The sequence below is a fragment of the Nannobrachium achirus genome (assembly GCF_963921795.1).
Source record: "Nannobrachium achirus genome assembly, chromosome: 13".
Taxonomy (NCBI): Eukaryota; Metazoa; Chordata; class Actinopteri; order Myctophiformes; family Myctophidae; genus Nannobrachium; species Nannobrachium achirus.
This window is the reverse complement of record NC_137833.1, coordinates 48,102,305-48,127,145: the sequence shown is the minus strand read 5'-3', so window position 1 is coordinate 48,127,145 and position 24,841 is coordinate 48,102,305. Positions and strand designations below refer to the sequence as shown.

Below are 24,841 nucleotides of genomic sequence, written 5' to 3'. Positions count from 1 at the left end.
CTGGTCCTCCTTCTTACAAGGGTTCCTTTCATCGACTAAAACTATGATGAAAAATTTTGGTCGACTATCTTTTTACTTTCTTTTACCTACCTTTAAAAACTAAATAAAAACTACGTTATTATGATTAAAACAAATTAATATATTGTCAATTTCACAATTTACAAATAAAAACTAGATTAAAATGTCATGGAGGGAGTAGTGAAGAAGAGATCCAGTAGAACTAAAAGTGACATTTTATGTTTGGTTGCACTCGGGTATTGGAGTGGGACTGAGTTACTAGGGCCCAAGGTGGAGGGCCCTAATTATTTTATACTTTAGCTAAATTGATCGGCTATTTTGTGAAAATCGTGAAAATGCATGCAAATCGTTGAATATACATGTATTTTTTAAGCGAACATTTTGTAACTCAGATTTTGCTTCTGGGGAGTCCCTGGAACTAAACATTTTGAGATGGGAAACATAGATTTTTCAAAAAACCTTAGAAGGATTTGAAATATTCAAAGACTTGTGTTGTTCAGGATTTTTTCAAAAATAGCAGATCTACAAGCTTGTATATCTGCTATCTTTCAATAGTTAAAGCACAAAATAACGCGTAATAGTGCGTTCCCTGTCTAAATGGGTTAAACCCCCTCCCCGTATGAAGAACATTCATGGGGGGCCCGCAGTGAATCCTTGGCCCAGGATTTGGTGCGACACCCCTGATCAGAGTTAGCAGTGGTGCTTACCGTCCAGGAAGGGGATGGAGTCTGTGCTGATGGCGTCCAGGGCCAGCGCGTCCTTGCCGTCTTTGGAGCTGCTGCGTTTGTGCTTCTGTCTCCTCCTGAAGAAGGAGCGGCGGGCCGCGGCCGACACCGTCTTACCTGGAGTGGTGGGAGAAGATTATCACGATTGTCACGATTATGACATTTTACATGACGATTAATTGTCACTCAAATAATTGCGATTAACGATTTAATTGTGTTTCCGTCGTTGACAATTACATTCTTGTTTGGCTTGTAGGCTTCGAAGTTGCACGTGGCCGATATGACACATAACTTAAATATACAAATAAATTACTTGCATATTTGACGAAAAATAAATTGATAGTGGAAATAGCCGATCTACAAGCTCAGATCTGCTATTATTTTTGAAAATGTTTGAAAATATGAACAATTTTCAACGATTATGATTACGATGACAAAATATTGCAATTATGTCAAATAATTGTGATTAGACGATTATGTAAAAATTGTGACAGGCCTAGGAAGAAGTACTCTCAGCGGGAGGTAACTGATCTCAGCGTATGGCGGAGGTACAGTTTCACCGTCATTTTAAATCTCTGCGATACGATTATTGTGAAAAAAATGTGTACAGTGATAAACGATAATACGGGTCTGATCTTTACCAGAACCGCTGTCTTCCTTCATCTCCGTCACGCTGTGTCTGCGGTAGAACTCCTGGTCCATCCTGAATCACCAAATAGACACACACACCACATGTATTATTGTGAATTGTGATGACATCAACATGAAGAAATCTAAATAAAAAAATCGAACCTCTGTTCGAAGTGGAGCTGTGTGTGTGTGTGTGTGTGTGTGTGTGTGTGTGTGTGTGTGTGTGTGTGTGTGTGTGCAACAGCGCCCCTCCCTTAACATGTGTGGTCAGAAAAGGTTACTGCAGGCTACAGACAGACAGACACGGAGACAGACAGACCCACACACACGGCCACGTATAGGGAGCTTGTGTTCCACACAGCTCCAAAAATTATAAACTTGCCCCAGAATAGGCACAGCCAAATGTAAAACGTCATGGCCCCCTCATGACAGTTTCCCAAATATCATTGAGAGGAGAGCTATTCTGGGTTAGGCTGCATTAAGGTTAGGGTTGAATGAGTAAATGTCAGAAGTGTCTTAATCAGACGCCAACTTTAACCACTTAAACCCTATGTACTTAGTTGACCGGGGTACCCCAGGACTCTATCCTTGTCCCACTCCTTAACTCTGAGGACGAGTTATATGGGGGCCGTGTCTTTTGCATTAACCACCCTAGCATCCCCATTCTGAGAAGAACTTTAGCCAAACATAGCAGATCTATAACACACTGCAAGGCGTTGGGAGCTTGTAGATCAGCTATTTTCAGAGAAGAGGTTTGGTGTAGAAAGAAGAACAGACCAAGTACTGAGTGAAAGGTCAAGTTTTCTAAGTATTGACAGTTTAACTGTTCTGCTGCTGTAGACGATCCTCATTCAAATCGGTCACTACATGACGCCGTTGACAGCGCTCACCGTCAATCTTACTGTATTTACAGTAAATGTATTAATACTTACATAATGTCCCTCCGGTCGCGGCCGCATCGGTAATGTCAGCGATTTGTTTAAAACGCACGTTGGGCGTGCACGCGAAGTGAAGCTCCTCCATGTTAAGTCAATGGAGAGGCCCATAAAGAAACTTCATTTAATCCAAAAGAGCCATTTTGAGCCATTTTGCACCAGATCTGATGTAAACAATACACACGGCAGGGCGCAGCCATTTTTCTCTTCTCGGCTCACACTGTCATGTGACTAGATGACGTAATCGTTGCCGTCAAGTGATAATCCAAAAAAACAAAAACAACCCCCTTCCAGCCCTTCAAAATAATAGCGGCGGCCGACGGAGGAAACGGCGCGGCACCAAGGCAACAAGCAACCTTCAGATTAAGAGGCACGAGTTGTGTTAAGAAGTGGTTAAATGTCTTAAAACACACATTAACTCAATTGATGCCCACGACACGCCAACTTCTCAAACTCTTTGATGTCTCCCGGTGCCCTCGGCGCGTTGTACAGTAATCTACAGTAAGTTGAACTTTTAAATCATGTTCACGTTTAAAACGCAGCCTTCTCGTGTTCGTGTTAATGTGTATTTTCAGACATTTAACCACTTAACTGTCAATACTGAAATAAACTTCACCTTCCACTCTGTATTTAGACTCCTCTTTTTCCCCTCTACACCAAATCTCTTTTGCCAAAAATAGCCGATCTACAAGCTCGCAGCGTGAGGAGTTTTGAGCTTGTATGATCTGTTAATTTTTCAAAAGTTCTCCTCAGAATATGGATGTTAGGGTTCAAGTGATTATTGTAAAAATTTTAAAAAAAAGTTCCTATCACACAAAGATTTGGTGAGCCCCTGTGGTAACTTTGAGTACCCCTTGGAGTCACGGACGCCCTGTCAAAGACCCCTGGTATAGTGCAACGATCTGTGTGTGTGTGTGTGTGTGTGTGCGTGCGTGCTTGCGTGTGCACACATGCACTCTCAACTCACATGTACTTGCTGGGGACCTGGCCTCTCTGGATCTGCTGGGCGTTCTCATCCAGCTGCCAGGCCATCCATGTGCCGAAGCAACCCCTGAACACAGCACCATGTTATAGTCACACCCTTTACCAATGAACACACAGCACCATGTTATAGTCACACCCTTTACCCATGAACACACAGCACCATGTTAGAGTCACACTCTTTACCCATGAACACACAGCACCATGTTATAGTCACACTCTTTACCCATGAACACACAGCACCATGTTAGAGTCACACCCTTTACCCATGAACACACAGCACCATGTTAGAGTCACACCCTTTACCCATGAACACACAGCACCATGTTATAGTCACACCCTTTACCCATGAACACACAGCACCATGTTATAGTCAAAGCCCTTTACCCATGAACACACAGCACCATGTTATAGTCAAAGCCCTTTACCCATGAATACACAGCACCATGTTATAGTCACACCCTTTACCCATGAACACACAGCACCATGTTATAGTCACACCCTTTACCCCTGAACACACAGCACCATGTTATAGTCAAAGCCCTTTACCCATGAACACACAGCACCATGTTATAGTCAAAGCCCTTTACCCATGAACACACAGCACCATGTTATAGTCAAAGCCCTTTACCCCTGAACTAGGGCTGTCACAATTATTACATAATCGTCTAATCGTGATAATTTTTCATAATCGTCATAATCGTTTCCATGTTGAAAAATGTTCATATATTAAAAAAAAAAAAGGTCAAAATATTTGGAAATAGCAGATCTACAAGCTCACAACGCGTCACATCGCGACGCGTTGTGAGCTTGTAGATCGGCTATTTCCACTATCAAAGTTATTTTTTAAGTAGTAAGTTGTCAAATATGTCAGTAATTTCTTTGTATATTTAGGTTATGTGTCATATCTACCATGTACAACTTCAAAGCCTAAAAGCCAAAACAGAAATGTATTATTATGACAAAAACACAATTAAATCGTTAATCGCCAATTATTTGAGTGACAATTAATCGTCATGTAAAATGTCATATCGTGACAGCCCTACCCTGAACACCATGTTATAGTCACAGCCCTTTACCCCTGAACACAGCACCATGTTAGTCACACCCACAGGTATAAAAAGCTAGATGCCTCATCCTCCACTGCAGCGACATGCAACAACTGGAGGCCGGATGTCCGGGGTGCCGGAGACCACGCTGCCAGACAAAGTGACTACTGGCCAATCACAGCGTGTCTTTTCTGGGACTTTCAACAGAGCTTTATGGGCATGTTTCCGTCCAGTTCCGACGTTGCGCAGCTCTTGCACTGTTCTTTGAGGCTGCATATGAAAAGACCCGTCCCCACTTGCCTCTGATCGGCCAACCAACTTCCAGTTTCTGTGACGGACGTGGAAGTGGGAACGACCGGTCGCCGAGTGCCGCGAGCTTATGGCCCAGAGCCGAAGGAGGCGTCTACCTTTCTATGTCTATGGTCACATCCTTTCTCCCCTGAACAAAAATGACTCTGGACCCCAACGCAATTGTGTTTTTTGCATCCCTGGTATTTACTAACTATGCTGAAAGTTACACGTTTCTTACAAATAGTGCAACATTTTATTCCTATAAAAATAGAATACTGTCAAAATGAACACCTTAATAAAGTAAAAGTAAGAAAAGGTTAAGTGTGCCAACCTTGGCAGAGACTCGTCCACGTAGAGGATGTCATCCTTCTTAAAGCTGAGGTCTCCCTCCGTCTCGCCCACCCGCTCGTAAAGTGCTCTGCATGGACGAAACATTCATTATTGACTAGAGCACAGGTCTCCGCCAGGTCAGGTAGACAGACAGAGAGGACACAGCAGACGGTAGAAGGTAGCAATACCTGATATAGAAGCCGTCTCCCGGCGTGCTGTTGAGCGTGTTGAAGTCATCGGGGCGATGCTGCACCCTGAGCGTAACCGTCTCCGATGGCTTCAGCATCTCCACGTAAACCTCCTCCGCCGTCTTATTCTTCATATTCACCGAGTTATACTGAAAGATGGGGGGTGGGGGTTGGGGGGTTGAGTACTTCGGTTCCAGGGGGTCCCAACTTTAACCTATTAAAAAACTATAGATGTGTGTGTATATATATATATAGGCCTATCTCATGTGGGGGTCCCTTGCACAAACGTATTTCAGATGGGGGTCCGCAGGCGTTTTCACATACCTTTGAAAAATCATAGAATATTAATCTTCGCAACGATCTGTCCATGGGTGCTCTCAAAAGATGCAGTTGAATGTGGCTTGTTTTCGCCCAAAAACCAGTATAAAGCAGAGAAAAACAGACTATGGCGTTTGATGTTGGCTCTGGTATGCTGCTATTCAAGCTGGCACTGTGCCCTGTGCTTACGCCCGCAGCATCACGCCAGTGCCAGTAGCTCAACGCTGTAGCACTCCCTCCCTGTAGTGCTTCAGTGTACCGGAGAAATGTGGCCGTTACTGCACTTTAGCATTGTGGTCATCATTAATTCATTTAAAGCGGGTACACATTATTGTGCATAATGTTTTGCTTTAACTACTGAAAAAATATTTTTTTTAAATCATGAGCAATTGTGCAAGTCATTGAATATTTTGACCCCGAAGTGTCTCCTAAATCCTTCCAAGGTTTTTGGAAAAACCCATGTTTCTATGTCAGTGGTGCTCAAACTTTTTCATGTCAAGGACCCCCAAAATGATATGTATTTGGCCACGGACCCCCATCTCAAAATATTTAGTTCCAGGGACCACCCAGAAGCAAAATTTGAGTTATAAACGTTCGCTTTAAAACTACATACATTCAAAGATTTGCACACATTTTCACAACTTTTTCAAAAATAGCAGATCTACAAGCTCGCAGCGCGGCACTCGGTGCCGCGCTGTGAGCTTGTATATCTGCTATTTTTCAATAGTTAAAGCATTCAATAATTCTAGGCCTAAATGGCTTAATCAAAAGTGTGATAATGAACAGATCAGCTAACCGTGTCAGATCAGCTAACACAGAGAAGCTGACGGAACCTTTGCTAAAACACCCGGGACAATGCTCCACGCGTCCCAGACTCTTCTCCAAACTGTGGAACGAACTCCCCATTGCAATTAGAACTGCAGACTCACTCCCTAGCTTCCGCTCCTAATCTGAAGACTCGCCTCTTCAGACTCCACCTTAAGCCCGTAGCACTCACGTAGCACTTTTTTAATCAATAAATAACACGTGTGCTGTGTGCTGAACATATCGTCTCTGTCGAGGTGGAAACCTCATTATGTCCAAAATCTGTTCCTTTTCACGATTGAAATTCAAAAATAGCAGATCTACAAGCTCAAAGAGTTTTGAGCTTGTAGATCTGCTACTGTTTGATATGTTTGTGTGGCCCTGTAGCGTGATCAAGTAGGGCCGTTCATTACCACAAAAAAAAATAATAATAATAAAAAAATAAAAAAATAAACAAAAAATAAAAAATGTTATAAAAATGTTGTAAAGTACATTTACGTAAGTAATGTACTTGAGTACAATTTTTATCTATTTGTACTTTACTGGAGTATTTCCAATTTACAATACTTTTACTTCTACTCCACTACATCTCGGATCCAAATATTGTACATTTATTCCACTACGGTACATTTATTTGAAAACTTTAGTAACTAGTTACTTGCAGTCAGATATAAATTATAATATAAAATACATACATTTATCAATTTAGCCCTATTTTATACCTAGGCTATTTGAAAATAGCCATGGTACTATTTTGGTACGTTTTGATGCCAATACTTTTATACTTTTATTCAAGTACATTTTGAATTCTGGACTTTTACTTGTATAACAGAGTACTTCTATATTGCAGTATTGATACTTTCACTCAACAAATGTGAGTACTTTTTCTACCACTGGGAAAAATAAAATAAAATAAATAAATAAATATAGGGTTCCCACACATCTTTACCAATTAATTTCCAAAACTTTTCCAGAATATTTAACCCGATTTCCAGGACTATATAACAATAATTCAGCTCAATAACGCGTCGCTTACTCCTATGCGCAATGCCTAAAGACAGGCAGTGTAGGCCAGTGGTTCTCAACCTTTTCAGGCCGTGACCCCCGAAATAATCATATTTGAACTGGGGACGCCGACGAGCACTAAGAGTTGAGGAATTTTGTATAACACCGTTTATGGTGAAAATAGCCGATCTACATGCTCACAACGCCTCGCGTTGCGAGGCGTTGTGAGCATGTAGATCTGCTATTTTCACAATTTCTGCCTCTAATATTTGGCCAATGTTTAATTTGTCATTTCAGAGGTATTAACAAAATCAATAACCAAAGACAATGCATAGTTATTTTTTTCCAGGACCTTCCAGGACCCTTGATGAATTCCAAAACCTTTCCAGTACTGGATTTTGTCCAGTACTGGAATGTCATGACCGTGGGAACCCTGTAAATAACTGAGGGAGATGTGAGGTTTCCCTACCTCCAGGATGAGGTCCCCAGGCTGCAGGCCGTCGGGGCCCCGGGCAGGGCTGTCCTCGTCCAGGGCCTCGATGAAGACGCCGTGCAGGTTCCCTCCGCACAGCGTGACGCCCACCTCCACCCCGGGACGGTGCACCGTCACCAGCCGAGGCTCGCCCGCCTTCCTGACGCTCCCCTCAGAGGGCACCCTGCGTGTGGGGGGGGGATGGGGACGCTCACAGTTTGTTTCATTGTACGCAATGTATATCGTCGTTGTCGGGTGGAAACCTCGTATCTCCAAGTTTAAAATGTGTATTTTCTTTCGCGAAGTAAAGCCCTGCTTCATCGTACAAGGCCGTCACACAAAAGTAGTGAAAACAGCAGATCTACAAGCACACAACGCCTCGCGGTGCGAGGCGTTGTGTGCTTGTAGATCGGCTGTTTTCACTAGATTAAATCATTTTTTTAAATGATCAATGCAAAACAAACGGTTTTGGACATACAAGGTTTCCACCTGACAACGACGATATCCTGAAAATGTCCTGCAAATGCTTTTTTTTCACCGGTTTCATTCCCTGTTTTGCTTTTCAAATTTTTTATGGAGAACAGAGCTTATTTTTTGCAGAAACTAGCAAAACTAGCTGATCTACAATCTACATTTTCAGCAAATCCCCTGAAAATCTACTGTCTTGCCAATGGCAGGACGCGTGACGTTTTGAAATGGCACTTCTGTGTGTGTGTGTGTGTGTGTGTGTGTGTGTGTGTGTGTGTATGTGTGTTCATAATTTATGTTTTCCCCTCGTCTCTTTTTGTGTTTGTTTTGTTGCGACCATAGGTCGCATTTAGTATGAAAACCCATATAGGGACATATTGTGTCAGCCTCTGTTTCAGCACGACCAGGTCGCTTATCGCCCTTAGGGTGTCTTACTGGTATTTTATAAGGAAATAGGTATTTTTAACAATTAGAGAAAAAATCTTTAAACGAAACAAAAGAAGACAGTTTTTGGCCAACGACAACAAAAGGAGCACATCTGGTGGAATCACACTCTGGAATGGTGCACCAATGGAACACTCCTCTCAGAGTTATTGACCTCCAAACTCAGCGCGACGCATTGTGAGCTTGGAGGTCTGCTATTTTCGATATTTTCACCAAAAGGCCCTTTTAGAAATTTCTGCCCCTGCCTCTCTAACATTCACATCCCTGTATGTGTGTGTGTCATTACCTGATGCAGCTGTGAGGGCTGGTGGTGGGCGTGGTGTGCTTGGAGGAGGGGGTGAGGGTGCCCTCGTCCTGTTCGCTGAGCGTGTCGATGGCCATGGACTGATTGTCTCCGCCGCCTCCCCCCTGGGGGAGGGGCTGGGGGCTGATGGGCTCCAGGCGGGAGCTGCAAAAAAACAAACAGCGTCGGAACCAGTGTTCATTTTGACAGCAAAGTTTGAGATTGTTTTAGTCATATCTTTTGAATAATACTGACACATATAATTGTATGGGTCCTTGACATTAAAAAGTTTGAGCACCGCTGATATAGAAACATAGGTTTTTCAGGGACCTTTTTGAAATCGGTTAACCCATTAAGACCTGGATTTATTTAGCTATTGAAAAATAGCAGATCTACAAGCTCACAGCGTGGCACTAGCTTGTAGATCTGCTATTTTTTAGTAGTGAAAACTGGTGCAAATCTTTGAATATATGTATTTTTAAAGCAAACATTTGTAACTCAAATGTTGCTTCTGGGGGGCTGGGGGGGTCCCTGGAACTAAATATTTTGAGATGGGGGGTCCGTGGCCAAATACATTCTCTACATACTCATTTTGGGGGTCCTTGACCTGAAAACCTTTGAGCACCAATGACATAAAGAAACATAGGTTTTTCAAAAAAACTTGTGCCGCGCTGTGAGCTTGTATGTCTGCCATTTTTATTAAAGCATCAAATAATGTGTAATCCCTGGTCTAAGAGAATGGCTCCATTACCTGGAGCGGGAGTGGTTCCCCAGCTGGTACATGTGAGGGTTGTACTGAGCCATGATGGTGATGGTGTCACACTGCTGGCCGATGATCAGCCTGGCCTGCTGCTCCGTGGCCGTGCGCAAGTTGATGCCGTTATACTGGGGAGAAAAAGGAGAAAAGTGACCATGTTGTTGCTCCATGGTTTAACTTTGTTCTGTTTTTTTTTTTTCTTAAATTAACGCCATACTTTATAAGATTAACTAAGTCCAATTATAATTTGAGGACTGTCATGTTTTTGGGACAGTTTTAAGTATAGATGTGGAATCGAGACGGCTGTCGCTATGGGCATACTACATTTCGGTGGCATATTAGTAGAATGCCTCCCTCCCGAGCTTGCTCTTCTCGACCTGGGGCCCATGACCCATGTTTCCAAAAAGTTAGCGACAGCCACAACACCAGAGGGAGTGAACACAATGATCTGATAACACAAACCCATAAGACAAATATGGGTAAATTCTCCTTCTACAACACTGCCACCCAGGAGTGGAATTCCTTGACTACCTCCCTTAAAACGTGTAGCTCGCTCGCATCCTTCAAAACTGCCCTGAAAACTCACCTTTCAGGAGGCCAGAGACGGAGGTAGTTGTCACTTCTCCCATAGAAAAGCGAGAAGTGAGCACCCCGTAAAAGGACTTTTTTGTTCCTTTTGGGCAGGGTGTTTATCTGTACTTGTACTGTACTACATTTCTATTGTACAGACTATACTTGTACTGTTATCCATTTTTTGTCTAATAAAATAATCAATCAATCAAAAAAAAAAAAGTCAACAGCCTTCCCTGAATAAATGAAAGGTGGATGAAAAACAAACAAACCGCGCCACCAACACTGAGTGGATCGTCTCATACCTCCAGCAACTGGTCTCCGTACTCCAGCCCCGCCTGGTGCGCGATGCTGCCTCCCGTGACCTTGGAGACGAAGACGCCGCCGTTCTCCCCGCCCACGATGGAGATCCCCAGTGGCTCCGCCCCCTTGTGCACCACCACGTTGCGAGGTTCCTCCAAGTACGGCCTTTGGGAGGGACAGAGAGAGGGCGGGATGAACAACAAAGCACTGCTATCACAGCCAGAGAGGGACTGTCTGTGGGTGGGAGGATCGAATGATATCGCCTCTGTCGGGGGTGGAAACCTCATAAGTCCAAACTGTTACTTAGATTCAAATTCAAAAAGCAGAAAAGTAGGGGTGTAACGATATAGTAACTGAATCAAAAAAATCTATTTTAATTTGCAATGATCTTCTACATCGATATGCAAAAGCATATATCGTACCGTTTTGGCTTTGTATCGTATCGTTATCGTTTTACAATGCAGATAATCGGTATCGAATCGTTTGGAAAGTGCAAATAATTGATTGTATGGAAACTTAAGTACTTGTATTTAGCATTTTTAGAAGGAAAATTAAAAAGAGGGGTTTAATTACTTTTCCATTCCATTCTACTCTTGGTCTATCGATAAATGTGTGTAATCTCTGTGTTTGTGTCAAGGTGCAGGTTTGTCCATATGTGTCGAAATATAATGTCCATGTATTTGCTAGAGAATCACAGTGTTTACTTATTTATATCCATAATAATAGATTTTCCCTTAGAAAACATGCACTATTGACATGTTTCATACAGATTTAATTTCTTTGCTAAATAGTTACTATATCGATTTTAAATCATTGAATCGAATCGTATCGTATCGCCATGATTGAACCAATATCGTCTATGTATCGTATCGTCAAACATGTATCGTGATGCGTATCGTATCGTTGTTAAAATTTATCGTTACACCCCTTTAGAAAAGGTAGCAGATCGACAAGCTGGAAACCCCTCGCTCCACGGCGCGTTTCCAGCTTGCGGATCTGCGACTTTTGATGCTTCGGTACGATCGAGTCGAGCGTTCATTTACAAAAAGAAAAAGACAAAAAGTTAGAAAATAGGAGATACTGTAGGAGGTTTCTGCCCCCCCCATCAGCGACGATAACATGAGCGAGGCACGGTCAACTTAACACGGTCAACTTAACCACCTTTTTGTGCATTGCGTGCAGCATTGGAAATGCACTCGCAGTGGGTTGACGAGATCTGAATGAACGTGTGAAGTCATGTCAAGGCGACTTCTGGATGGTGTGGTGTGAGGTGGCGATGAAGGCAGACAGTGGAGTGGAACACAGCAGCCATTAAGACAGGAACAGGCAGAGTGAAGCAGTGAGCAAATTAAGGCCACCACGTCCCCCGGAAACACAGGACTGAGGTTTCTATCGTCTTAGGACAACATGAGTGCAGGTTTTCAAAGATACGTCGCCATGCTGATGCCATACACATGGATAAACACTTTATGTTTATGACCTGAGGCCGATTCTACAGATTGTCTAATAAATTAAAGGGACTACACCATGATTTATTTTTTTATTTTTATGTATTTATTTGTCCTCACAAAGTCCTATTTCTGACCATTGTATCTTTCTCAGTTTATTGGGCTGTCAGATTTTTCTCCCTCTGGTGACATCACCAGAGGGACCTACTGCTACTGCTGTGCTGTGTGCTGTGCTGAATAGGGGTTGGGGAGGAGTGGGCAGGCCTGAGTAGGAGGCGGGGAGGAGCTGGGAGGAGGGTGGGGCCAAAACTGAGCAGGAGGCGGGCAGGAGCTGGGAAGAGAGTTGGGCCAAAACTGGCTCAACAGCGCAGTCCTCCCACTCAGGACAAAGTGGTACTGCAGCTGAAAATGCTCTGAAAGCCAGGCAGAAAATGACAGGGGCTCTGTATTCAGGAGTGGAAATTTAGCCTCAAACCTTTTGAAAAACGTTTTTGAGGACATAAACAATATGATATTAATTATTTTTAAACGCATGGTGTAGAACCTTTAAAGAAACTGTTTTCTGATGAACTTATATCAGTGGTTCTCAATCTTTTTCATGTCCCTTTTAAATAATAACCAAAAATAGCCTAACTAGACACATTGAGAGCTTGTAGATCTGGCATGTCCGGTGCACAACATGCTTCCATAGAAGACATGCTGGCTTCTATGGAATCCAAACGACCAAAATCAGTCGTAGCGACTGAGAACTTCAATCCGTGCACACAGCCAGTCAGCAACACAAACAACACAGCAGCAACACGGCACCTTCCCAAGTCCATCAAGTCCAGCGTAACCCCGAGGCTACACTTTTTTTTTTTCAGTGGAGCCATGAAATTGCAATATAAGCTAAGCATGCACCGAACCATCAAGACACCATCTGTGCACTGCGGGTGGGCGAGAATCATCACATCATTCCCTGTGCCTTAACGAGTACACATTATTGTGTATCATTATTTTATGCTTTAACTATTGAAAAATAGCAGATATACAAGCTCACAGCGAGCTTGTAGATCTGCAATTTTTGAAAAATCTTGAAAATTTCAATTTTGACCCGATTCTATAAGTGTCTTTTGAATCCTTCTAAGGTTTTTGGAAAAACCTATGTTTCTATGTCAGCAATCTGGCCAGCCATCGTCAAAGAAGTCCCTTTCACTTAACTGGAGCTCAGTTAGTCTGTTCTTGAGAGAAAAAATATTAATATCTCAAAATATCTAGTTCCAGGGACCACCCCCAGAAGCAACATTTGAGTTACAAACGTTCGCTTTGAAAAATACATATATTCAAATATTTTCACACATTTTCACGACTTTTCAAAAATAGCAGATCTACAAGCTTGCAGCGCGGCACTCGGTGCCGCGCTGTGAGCTTGTATATCTGCTATTTTTACTGGTTAAAGCATTCAATAATTCTAGACCTAAATGGGTTAAGTCAGACAGGATTGCTCAACACCTCCACCTAGTGCACCGAGCAGAAACGCCCCAAGCAGGTGAACGTCTAATGTCTGCATGTGCTGTCGCTGTCAGGTGGAAACCTCACATGTCCAAAGCGGTTACCTTTCAGGACTTAAAGCCATACTGTGTAAGTTGCTCACCTAGTGGTCATTAGCCCTATAGCGAACCGCGGTCGCGTCCGCGTCTTTCGGCCGTTTTTCGTACCTTCAGACCCCCGCGTCTGCCTCCACCTCGCTGAGATCTATCTTTGGAGGGGTCCCTTGTTCCTGTGCGTTCAGTAATTCCAGAGATACACTCCTTCACCCTGCCTGGTAGGCGAAATTACCTAGAGACTGGATGGTACAAACCGGCGACAACAAAATGGCGACCCCACTTCAAGATGCGATGTGATTGGCCGGCAGTTGTATAACCCTCGCTGTGATTGGCCGGTAGTGTGATGACGCAATTTTGGCGCGAGATCCGGTCCCCGGCAAGGATCTCAGTTTACATAATAGAGAAGGCTTTACAGGCTGAAATTCACGGCGCGGATCTTCTAAAACTTTTGTGTTTTAATAGTTAGGAGAATTTTAAGATTTGTTTTATAAAAAAAGTTACATAGTAAAACTTTAAATTCAAAAGCGGCAAAAAGTAGCAGATCGACATCCTCGAAACCTTGCTTACAAGCTTTTTTGTGTGACGCTATAGTGCGATCAAGTAGGGAAAGGGTCTTCAACAGGGGGTCCGGGACCCCTAGGGGGTCCTCAGAGTTACTACAGGGGCTCCTCCAAATCTTTGTGTGATAGAAAGAAAAAAAGAAAATCTGCTTTTTAGCCAGAGTCTTAACCAGATTCTGAGAGCTTTAGCCAAAAATAGCAGATCTACAAGCTCACAATGCCTCGCAGCTTGTAGATCGGCTATTTTTGGCAAAGATGTTTGGTGTAGAGGGGAGAAGTATTGACAGTTCAAGTGGTTAAATAGCTGAAAACACAAATTGACACAAATCCAGAATACACTGATGATTGTGCTGTCAAACAATGAAACTATATGGAATCTATGAAACGGTTGTGGGGGTCCCTGCTTCATCTCTCTCTCTCAACTAAGGGGTCCTTGGCCTGAAAACGTTGAAGACCCCTGAAGTAAGGCGTTAATTTACCAAATAAATCCCGGGGAAAGGGAAAGTTAGCATATGGAGATAAGAGGTTTCTGCCCGACAGCGACCATAATGTGTGGTTGGGGAGAGGTTTTGTAGCGCCAGAGAGAGACAACAAACCTGAGGCTCCTGAGAGAGGAGAACCTCGGCCTCGCGGCCAGAGGAATCCTCAGAAAAGATCGATTACGGTACAGAGAGCTGGAAATGGAAGAGCTACAGAGCAGAGAGGGAGAGAGAGAGGGGGGGGGGGGGAGGAGAGACAAGAGTAACCGCACAGGAAGACGGGACGGGAGAAAAGAACACAGTGCCAGAGGAAGAAACGACGACGAGGTGTGGAGAAGTGATCAGGGGAAGATATTAGGCCTGTAGCGATTATCATCGCCTCGTCGAAATCAGTTTACAGTTTACAGTTTAGGCATTTAGCAGACGCTTTTAATCCAAAGCGACTTACAATAAGCAGATAATACAACAAGATAACATGTCAGAACATCAACAACAATATAACAAATGCATATGAATTTCAATCTAAAAACAAAAAAATCAGTAAAGAGAAAAAGAAAAAACAAAAAACAAAAAAAGAATGTTGACTAGCTTCATGTATGGTCATTGAGTGTTTCAGTAGTGCTATGGGTCAAGGTGGAGTCTGAAAAGGTGAGTCTTCAGTCCACGGCGAAAGCTAGCGAGTGAGTCCGTTGTTCTAAGTGCGACAGGAAGTTTATTCCACAGCTTGGGGCCCAGAAGGGCAAACTGTCTTGGACGAGTGGATTTCTGTCCTGGGGCCTGAAATGAATGCAATACTGTTTCGCATAGTCGCCCTTATTCATTCTCATGTTCAAACATTTTCAAAAATTGTGGAAATAGCAGTGGTATTGGAAACAGTAAACAGAGACGTGTTCTCATGGATTAGGCTACAGCAAGTGGGGAGCTAACAGCATGTTGTGCGTCTCTTTGAACTATAAATAGACGATTCAGGAAAAAAGGACTTTGGAGCGGCCAAAATAAGCGCTTTTGGAAGAGTAGCACAAGCCCCATTTTAGCTGTGAGGAGGGGTCGGGAGATATCAGAAGAGGGGCAACAATAACAGAAATCCACCAAACCAGGTAGGAATATGTATGAACACATGCACATTCTGGGGGCGGGGTCATGTTTTGGTCTGACTCCGAACGTCTCCTTTAAGAAGCCTAAAAGCCAAATGAAAATGTAGAATGTAACTTCTATTCATAAATGTTTCATGAAAACAGAAACACAATAAGTCTTCAAGTAAAACGCCACAATGGCGACAACCTCGTGTGGGGAGAGACGAAGAAATGGAGAGACCAACCAGCACACTGAGTGGAAGAGAGATAAGAAAATGAAGGACTCTGAAACAGACAGCGTATCACTATTGCTCCTAGGGGAGTGCTTTTCAACCCTTTTTCATATCAAGGCACATTATTTATTGGGCATTTGAGCCACAGCCCACCATTTGATAAGAAATTAGCCTCTCAGACCCAGGACTTAACTCTAAAATACCTGGAACGCGCCCGAGTCGCGTAAGATTTGAAACACTTTAACCATTAGTTTATGCTTTAACTATTGAAAAATAGCAGATATACAAGCTCACAGCGCGGCACCGAGTGCCGCGCTGCGAGCTTGTAGATCTGCTATTTTTGAAAAATCGTGAAAATGTGTGCAAGTCTTATATCTTTGACACAATCTTTGACCCGACTTCTAAATCCTTCCTCTAAATCAGCTGTTCTCAAACTCTTTCATGTCAAGGACCCCCAAAATCAAGGGTTAGGGTTAGGGTTAGGGGATAGGGTTTGGCCGCAGACCCTTATCTCAAAATATGTTGTTCCAGGGACCCCCCAGAAGCAGAGATGTGAGTTACAAAAGTCTGCTTTGAAAAATATATATTGAAATATTTGCACACATTTTCACGATTTTTCAAAAATAGCAGATCTACAAGCTCGCAGCGCGGCACTCGGTGCCGCGCTGTGAGCTTGTATATCTGCTATTTTTCACTGGTTAAAGCATTCAATAATTCTAGGCCTAAATGGGTTAAGAGATTCATACTTTAATGAGGAGCAGAGTTTATTTCGGTTAGGGAGGGCACCACAAACCGAAACTATTTAGGTTTAGGTAACTATGGGGGTTTACATGTTCTTCCTCTACAGGGTTTCAACTGGTGAATGTTGATGAGGGACAGCAGTGCCAACGCTGACCAAGATAGATCTGTTGCTAGGCAACCCCGTTTCACAGGGGAGGGGGCTGGGATTCTCCCGGAGGAGCCTAGACAATGGGGATATCATCGCTATGGGGGTGGCATCCCCCCCATAGCGATGTGCACAACAGCACACCAAGATGTCTGCTGTTGCTTTTTGTAACTCTACGCACAAATATAAACTGATGATTAGGCCTGTCACAATTATTACGCCTATTCGCCTATTCTCAATTATTTGAAATAATAGTCGTAATTGTTTCCGTGTTAAAACGTTTGCCTCGTTTACTGCCAGGGACATAGAATGACGTGGACACACACACCATTGACTCATTTTGTAAAAAAATTCAGGAGCAGCCTGCAGTCAACATGATCCAACTTTACATGTGATTATCGAAACTGGACAATTTTGTTTCCTGATTCTATGTGCACCATCGATGGACAGATTGGATCGAACATTTTTATTCTATAATTTTTCAAAAGGTAATTAAAAATCTGGCAGAGAAAGGTAAATAAATAAATAAATCTGTCAGTAAATGAGTTAAAAGCAATAGAAATAGCAGATCTACAAGCTTGTGTGTTCTAAGCTTGATTTTAAAATTGATTTAAAAATGTTTGCTTAAATTATACATAAAAAATGTACACAAACCTTCACGGTTGGAAAAAAAGGAAAAATTGCACATCTACAAGCTTTGTGCCACGATATGAGCTTGTATATCTGCTAGTTGTTTGAATAGCCATAGTATTAGTAGTACAGGAAGACACTCTTGAGGAAGGTCCAGGGGGACCGAAACGTCCTGTCAATTTAAATAAAAAACGAGCAGCTGAGCAAGAGCAGAGTGCGGGATTTTTTGTTCATGAAAATTGTTTCATGATTGCTTCAATAGCCATAGTATAAAATGACACACGTGCTTCCCTGGTTTTAATGGGCCTAAACATGAGCAGCATGTTTTCCTGACCTACCTGTCTTTCCTGGGCTCGCCCCCGATTGGCAGAGGGCTCACGGAGATGCGCGGCAGCGTGGAAATGGAGCCCTGCGATTGGCTACTGGTGAAGGAGGAGGTCTCCAGGTTGAGCGGCGACTGCGGCGGCGTGACCAGACTGGGGCTGCTGCACTCCGAGTGAGAGAGAGAGCCTGGGGAGGGCGAGAGAGGTAAAGAACAGAAGCATAATAGCGATATAAAGCCGCATTATGCCTAGTCCCGGAAGAGACGAGCTGTGATTGGCTGGCGTCGCTTTGAATGACAACCGCACGAGGCTCCTCCCCTACCCGAAAATATATAGTTTATAAAGCTTGGCTAGATAGGAAGTCATAAGAATGAGTTGTCAATGCCCCTGGCGGATGAATTTGTTAATGCTCTATACCAGGGGTTCTCAAACCTTTTTAGGCCGTGACCCCCAAAATAAACATATTTGAACTGGGGACCCCCACCCTGACAAGCACTTGGAATTGTAGGTATTACATTTAATGTGACTCGGTTCCGCAGATAAATATTGTGAAAATAGCAGATCGGCTATTTTCACAATGTTCGCCTCTTGCTTACTTAAAGTGGGCGTGACACGGCCAAAACAGCTAATTATGGCTATCAAATTAGCCAATTTTTTTTAATGATGTCATGTACCCCCATGTTAAATTACCCAATCAAATTAATTTATTGTAGTTACTGACTGTACTGAAAGTAGTACTTTCTGTACAGTAACTGAATTAAATTAATTTGATTGGGTAATATGACGGGAGGGGGCGGAGTTGAGCGCTGAGTATTATCTAGTGAAACAACCCAACAGAACTGTTCGAGGAGAAAATGCGACAATTCATAAAACGAATTTTAAAACAAGCAGTTCTAGGGGTAAAAAATTGATATAATCTGCTATAGAATCCCCCCTAACCGCGTACAGGGTACAAGTCTTCTAACAAAAAGGTGTCAGCGATTAGAACGAGGGTTCTCCTCGATCCTCCGCAGCACAGACCACTTTTTAGCAGCCATCTCTGCTAAAAAGTGCTCCAGTGCTTCACCGGAGCTCCGGACCACTTTTTAGCAGCCATCTCTGCTAAAAAGTGCTCCAGTGCTTCACCGGAGCTCCGGAGGACTGAAGTCTGTGGTAGCCTGTGTGTGTGTGTGTGCGTGCGTGCGTGCGTGCGTGCGTGCGTGCGTGCGTGTGTGTACACAATAGCTCTTGAAAATAGCCGTGCGGTGCGGCGCTACCAGTTAACAACAACACATCACGTTGTGCGCGACACCGCACGACGGACGAAGTATACATTCACTAATAACTGATACGGCCCCGCCTCCTTTTCAGACCGTTTGAAGAAAGACCACGTGACCTACTGTATCATAATGTAAAATTTCGTCCGGTGTCCCGCCCCCTTTAATATTTGACAGTTTGGCCAGTCCTGTCGAATATTCGACTATTCGAATACTTTGAGGTCGAATAATTCGAATACTAAAAATCACTATTCGTAAATGCCCTACTATTGGACATACCTAAGTGAGCTTCTTTCTTTCTTTCTTTTTTAATTGTGAAATGAGACAATCTGCATAATGAGTACTTTCTACTTTTGGTACTTTAAGTACAGTACATGTTGGTGCCAATACTTATGTACTTTCACTCAAGTACATTTTGAATAGCAAACTTACTGTAGTATTTGTAACTTGTACTTGACCATTTCTACAGTAGGACATTGATACTTTTGCTTGAGTAAAAAATGAGTGAAAATCATTACAAGAGGATCTGCAGAGGCTATGAAAACAGGGTTAGAAACATGTTGACAGCCAACCAGTGCAGAGCCACAATCGATGCGCTTTTACACCAACACTCCGCCGCTTTATTTAAAGGCTGCAGCTTTTTTTTCTTTCTTTCACCAATCAATTTCCTCCTCCTAAGTTACGGTGCGGCAGGGCTGGTATTAAGCCTCAAACTGAACACCTGCAACCTCAGTGATAGATTTACTAAGCAAACAGCACGCCTAGCGATATATGTCAAGTCTCATTCGCTTATTGCAATGACTCACAATCTGAAAGGTCGCACGCAGTGTTTCAACACTCAGCACATTGTGGCAGAGTGTGTGAGTACATAGTGTATATTTTTTTCACTGGTTTTGATTTCATTTAGACTTTTTGTTTTCAAGTTTCAGTTTGAATTTTAACTCATTAATCGCCACGCAGGAGTTTCCCTGTGTTTAGATAGATTAGATTTGATTAAAAAGAATCCAAAATCGGATGGCCGATCCAAGGCGCCCGAGTGCCCCAAAGGTAGTGCTTCCGGTTTGGACCGGAAATGGAACTGGATCTGCTTTTTTGGGGCCGGAACAACCCACCACTTCCTTTCTCCGTTTACTTCCTACAAGTCCTTCCCCGTGGGCGTGTGCACAGTATATGTACTGTATTGAACCCAGACATATAAGAAATGTCAGTCAAATCTCCAAATTTGGGCACCGTTTCAACATGAGGCTGTTACCGAGGCGGCGACACTTTTTAGTATCAGTTATTGTCGGCATGCGGACAGCATGCGGACAGATAGCAGACGGTGTTAGATGACAGATACACATTGCACATACATTAACAGTTTTATACAAATCTATTACAACAGACATTCCGTAAATTAATAGTTAGGTGTAAACAGAGCTAGCTAACACTGCTCCTAGCTCAGCAACAGTAGCATGGATTAAGATTGGGTCTTTTGTAATCGCGAACGGACCGCGTTAAAAGGCAAAAAACTGACCGCGTTAAAAGGTAAGAAATAATTGTGAATTAATTCGTTTTTAACAGTTTTACTGCCAGATGTTATTATTTATGTATTGGGTCTTGTGCCAGCAAAAGCAGCTTACCTTTGCGAGGTTATAGACAAAGATCTATGTTTTTTTTCTTTTTTTTTTTTTCTCATTACATGGTGCACTTTGGTCATACTAGCAGTAGAGGGCAGCCTCATGCAAGAATTAATGTGAAATGGCCGCGGTCGGCTCCCATCCGTCCAGGCCACTAAATCGCTACAGAGCAATAGACCCAGAGAAAATAACAAGGATGCGTTGTGTTACTCCATTGATGCTAACGTCCAGTGGGTTTTTGAGAGCACTTTTACGGGAGATGTGTTAACGGTACACACCCGCGCGACCCCTCATCAGTTTACAGACATCAAAACAAGGTACAAAAGAACGAGCGAAAGAACGTACAATTGGCATCGCGCCGCCGTGAAAAATGGGGCGAACGGGAACGTCCAAAGCGGTAAAAGAGTTAAGTGGGTTTGCTAGTGTTTTTTTTTTTTTTCATTTAAAATGTGCTGTCAAAATCAACACTGCTACTGCACCAAACACGCTAATTTCCAAACGTTTAGTTTCACGTTTATGGGACGTGAATGCAAGCATTAAAAGTACCGTACCTCTGTCTGAGCCCAGCATGGAGCGCGGGTAGCGGGGCGTGGAGGGGATCTTGATCCTCTCCATACGGTACTGCACGTTACTGGCGGAGCCTGGGCACACGGAGAGAGGGGAAAAACAAGGTTTCGTTTAATGGCGGGCACGGCTGAAAACAGGAGAGAGGCATTAACCCATTTAGACCATTTTATGCTTTAGTTATTGAAAAATAGCAGATATACAAGCTCACAGCGCGGCACCGAGTGCCGCGCTGCGAGCTTGTAGATCTGCTATTTTTGAAAAAGCTGTGCAATTCTTTGAATATTTTGACATGAAGTGTCTTTTTTTGAAAAAGATATGTTTCTATGTCGGCGGAGCTCAAACATTTTCATGTGAAGGACCCCCAAAATTATATGTATTTGGCCACGAACCCCCATCTCAAAATATTCTATCAGGGACCCCCCCAGAAGCAAATATTTGAGTTACAAATGTTCGCTTTAAAAAATATATATATTCAAAGATTTGCACAAATCTTCATGATTAAAACAAAAAAATAGCAGATCTACAAGCTCGCAGCGCGGCACTCGGTGCCGTGCTGTGAGCTTGTATATCTGCTATTTTTCAATAGTTAAAGTATTCAATAATTCTAGGCCATAAATGGCTTAATGCCCGCTGGTGGAGGTGCTGACGGTGGGAGGGTGGTGCGTGCGTGCGTGTGTGTCAGACTGACCGAGGCGTGCGCTGGAGGGCAATGAGTTTGTACCGTGTGACGCTCGGCTGCTCGGCCGCGACGAACATGACGACTCGGAGAATTCCCCCCCGCGCTTCTGTTGGCTCAGGTCCAGACTCAGTCGACCCTGGTGCTGTGGACTGCAGAGAAGAGAATACACGTGTATTTGTAAAGAAAACAAACACTGGCAATACTGTTAGGTGACTTACGGTCTTGTAAGGGATGTGTCTCCCATGGATAAGACACAACAATAAAAATGCACTCATTCATTCATACACCATCTTTTTTTTATTTAGAGTAGCCAATAATTGTTTTACCTCTTCCCATCAATTTTAGTCTTTATGCCATTTGATTCCTTCCCACTCACGGCTGTTGTATCGTGACTCACCTGCCAGTGAGGAGCCCCCACCAGGAGCCTTCGCCCAACACTCCCCGCTGACAGGTGCCATACGTGAACATACGTGCAATGACCAAGCAATATCAGCCTCCCCGCCTGGCTTCCCTCCACAAACACGGGCCCAATTGTGTTTGTGTAGAGACAAAACCGGATGCACCATGGCAGATTTGAACCCACACTCTCTGGTGTCTGTGGAGGTGGGCAGGGACTTTTACCCCTGCGCCACCTGAGCGCCTACTATCTACAGTATCAATCAATCAATCAATCAATCAATCAATCAGGCCGCTTGGGAACATTCCGGTTCCCAAGCGGCCTCTCTACCTCCTGAGCCACTGCAGCTCCAGTGCAAATGTGTGTGTGTTACCTGGTGTGGGTGTGCTGGTGGCAGATGTGGGAGGCGACAGAGGGACAGTTGCCGGCGTGGACGCGATGGCTGCGCACCGTGTACACCGGGTTCCTCATGACGGCTGTGACGGCCGGGCAAGGCGCCACGCCACGGTGTGCTGAGTCTGCAAGCACACACACACACACACACACACACACACACACACACGTTGGATAACAGGAAGTCCGCACATGTTGATCTGTTTTTAATGAGTTGGCGAGCCAGTGGAACACAGGATGAGGCATTATGTTTAATTTCTTTCTTCATAAACACCATATGGCATGAGCGCACGATGACTATGCATTACCTGTGTGTGTGTATGTGCCGTGTGTCACCAAAGGTCCCCACAAGCATAGTAGAATTTTAGAACTTCAGATTCAGTTAGGTTTAGGATGAGACATTTAGAAGTCAGGATTTGATATAGTGTTATTATGCCTGATTTGCACTTAGTTGCACCAACAAAATATCAGCAATTTAGATTTGTCTTTAGACAATAAGCCGAATAAGGTCCCATTTTTTACAAACGACCATCTTAAAACGATGACGTCCTCACAAATATAGTATCAAACGTGTGTGTGTGTGTTTGTGCATGTGTGTGCATGTGTGTGCGTGTGTGTGTGTGTGTGTGTGTGTGTGTGTGTGTGTGTGTGTGTGTGTGTAGTAGCTTTTGTATTACTGTAAGGAACAAACTAAAAATAAAACATCCCTTTAGAGATCTATGTTTGCAATTAGAAAAAGATTCATGTTGGGGTTAGGATCTTTAGGATTAGGATCTTGAGTAAAAGTACAAGAAGTATTGGTATCAAAATGTACTTAAAAGTACCAAGTAGAAAGCACTCATAATGCAGAAGGTCCCATTTCACAAGTTTTCAAATGTCTAAAATGTGTAAAACTATTTTGCATCGCGACGCATTGTGAGCTTGTAAATCGGCTATTTTCAAATGGCCGAAATGTATATAGTGTTGAAGTGGTTGATGTATGTTTTGTAATAATAATCAAAACCTAGAAAGTAACTAATAACTAAAGTTATCATTATACAGTAATTGTAGCGAAGTAAAAGTACAATAATTGTCTCCACCAGCCGAAGGCAGGGGGAGAGTATGTTTTCGCCCCTGTCCGTCCGTGCGTCCGTGCGTGCGTGCGTCCGTCCGTCTGTCCTCCGAGTTTGTTACCAGCTAATCTCCGGCGCTGTTGGCCGGGTCGCTGCCAAAATGAGCACACACACTCCCTGGACGCCAATTCAGAACCTCTGCCCCACATTTTTCAAATGGCCCTGTTCTAGCGCCACCATGAGGCCGATGTTTGCAAAACACATTTCTGTACACTACTCCTACAGATTTTGTCCAAAAATCACGCAAATCGGTAGACAGCATCTCTACAGTCATGTGATCGACACGGACCTGTCTGATTGTCCATATTCCTTCCTGATTGGCTGATATTGGCTTTCAAAGTTTGTAAGATTGGTCCATTTTGGACAAAATGCCTCAAATCACAAATGCAGAGTGCAATTAACATGAAATCGCGCACACACGTTCCCACTAGGCCGAGGAAGAAATGCCACTTCAAATTTTTGAAATCAGCCTCATGGTGGCGCTATAACAGGCCGATTCGTGGTTTTACCTATAACTCCACCAATCAAGTTTCAGTTTCAAACTTTGTAAGCGCACTCCCTATAGGCCACAACCCTTTCCTTGCATTTTTCACATCAGCCTTTTATAGCGCCACCAGGAGGCCGACTTATGCAAGACACATTTTTGGATATTACTCCTTCAAGACGGATCTGTCCTGTATTAAATATTCCATCCTGATTGGCTAAGATTGGCCTCCAAACTTTGCAGGATTGATCAGTTTCGAACAAAATGCCTCAAGTCAAACACAGCGTGCAATTGTAATGAAATTGTGCACGCACATTCGCAAAAGGCCAAGGAAGAAATGACACTACAAAATGTTCAAATCAGCCTCATGGTGGCGCCATGAAAGGTCTAAGATTGGTGAAGAACACATGCCACCCTTTTTACATTGGCCTATTATAGCACCACCAGGACACGTGGCTGGTGGAGACCTGTGCTCGGAAGAGCACTTCTTCTAGTTGGATCTGAGATGTAGTGGAATAGAAGTAAAAGTATTGGAAATTGGAAAT

At 43.4% G+C, this 24,841-nt stretch overlaps 1 protein-coding gene across 1 annotated transcript in view; it reads right to left on the bottom strand.

Moving 5' to 3' along the window:
- Window positions 1-24,841, bottom strand: part of dlg5a (discs, large homolog 5a) — a gene marked incomplete at both ends in the record, with an annotated part of 116,453 nt that overhangs the window by 11,676 nt on the left and 79,936 nt on the right. Inside the window, 14 exons of the mRNA XM_080740810.1 lie at window positions 726-860; window positions 1,391-1,446; window positions 3,276-3,359; window positions 4,961-5,047; window positions 5,148-5,296; window positions 7,744-7,930; window positions 8,945-9,106; window positions 9,693-9,826; window positions 10,574-10,736; window positions 14,762-14,839; window positions 17,805-17,976; window positions 21,216-21,305; window positions 21,953-22,059; window positions 22,681-22,825. Coding sequence (XP_080596936.1) covers window positions 726-860; window positions 1,391-1,446; window positions 3,276-3,359; window positions 4,961-5,047; window positions 5,148-5,296; window positions 7,744-7,930; window positions 8,945-9,106; window positions 9,693-9,826; window positions 10,574-10,736; window positions 14,762-14,839; window positions 17,805-17,976; window positions 21,216-21,305; window positions 21,953-22,059; window positions 22,681-22,825 — 1,749 coding nt within the window. The remainder of the gene's footprint in view (window positions 1-725; window positions 861-1,390; window positions 1,447-3,275; window positions 3,360-4,960; window positions 5,048-5,147; window positions 5,297-7,743; window positions 7,931-8,944; window positions 9,107-9,692; window positions 9,827-10,573; window positions 10,737-14,761; window positions 14,840-17,804; window positions 17,977-21,215; window positions 21,306-21,952; window positions 22,060-22,680; window positions 22,826-24,841) is intronic.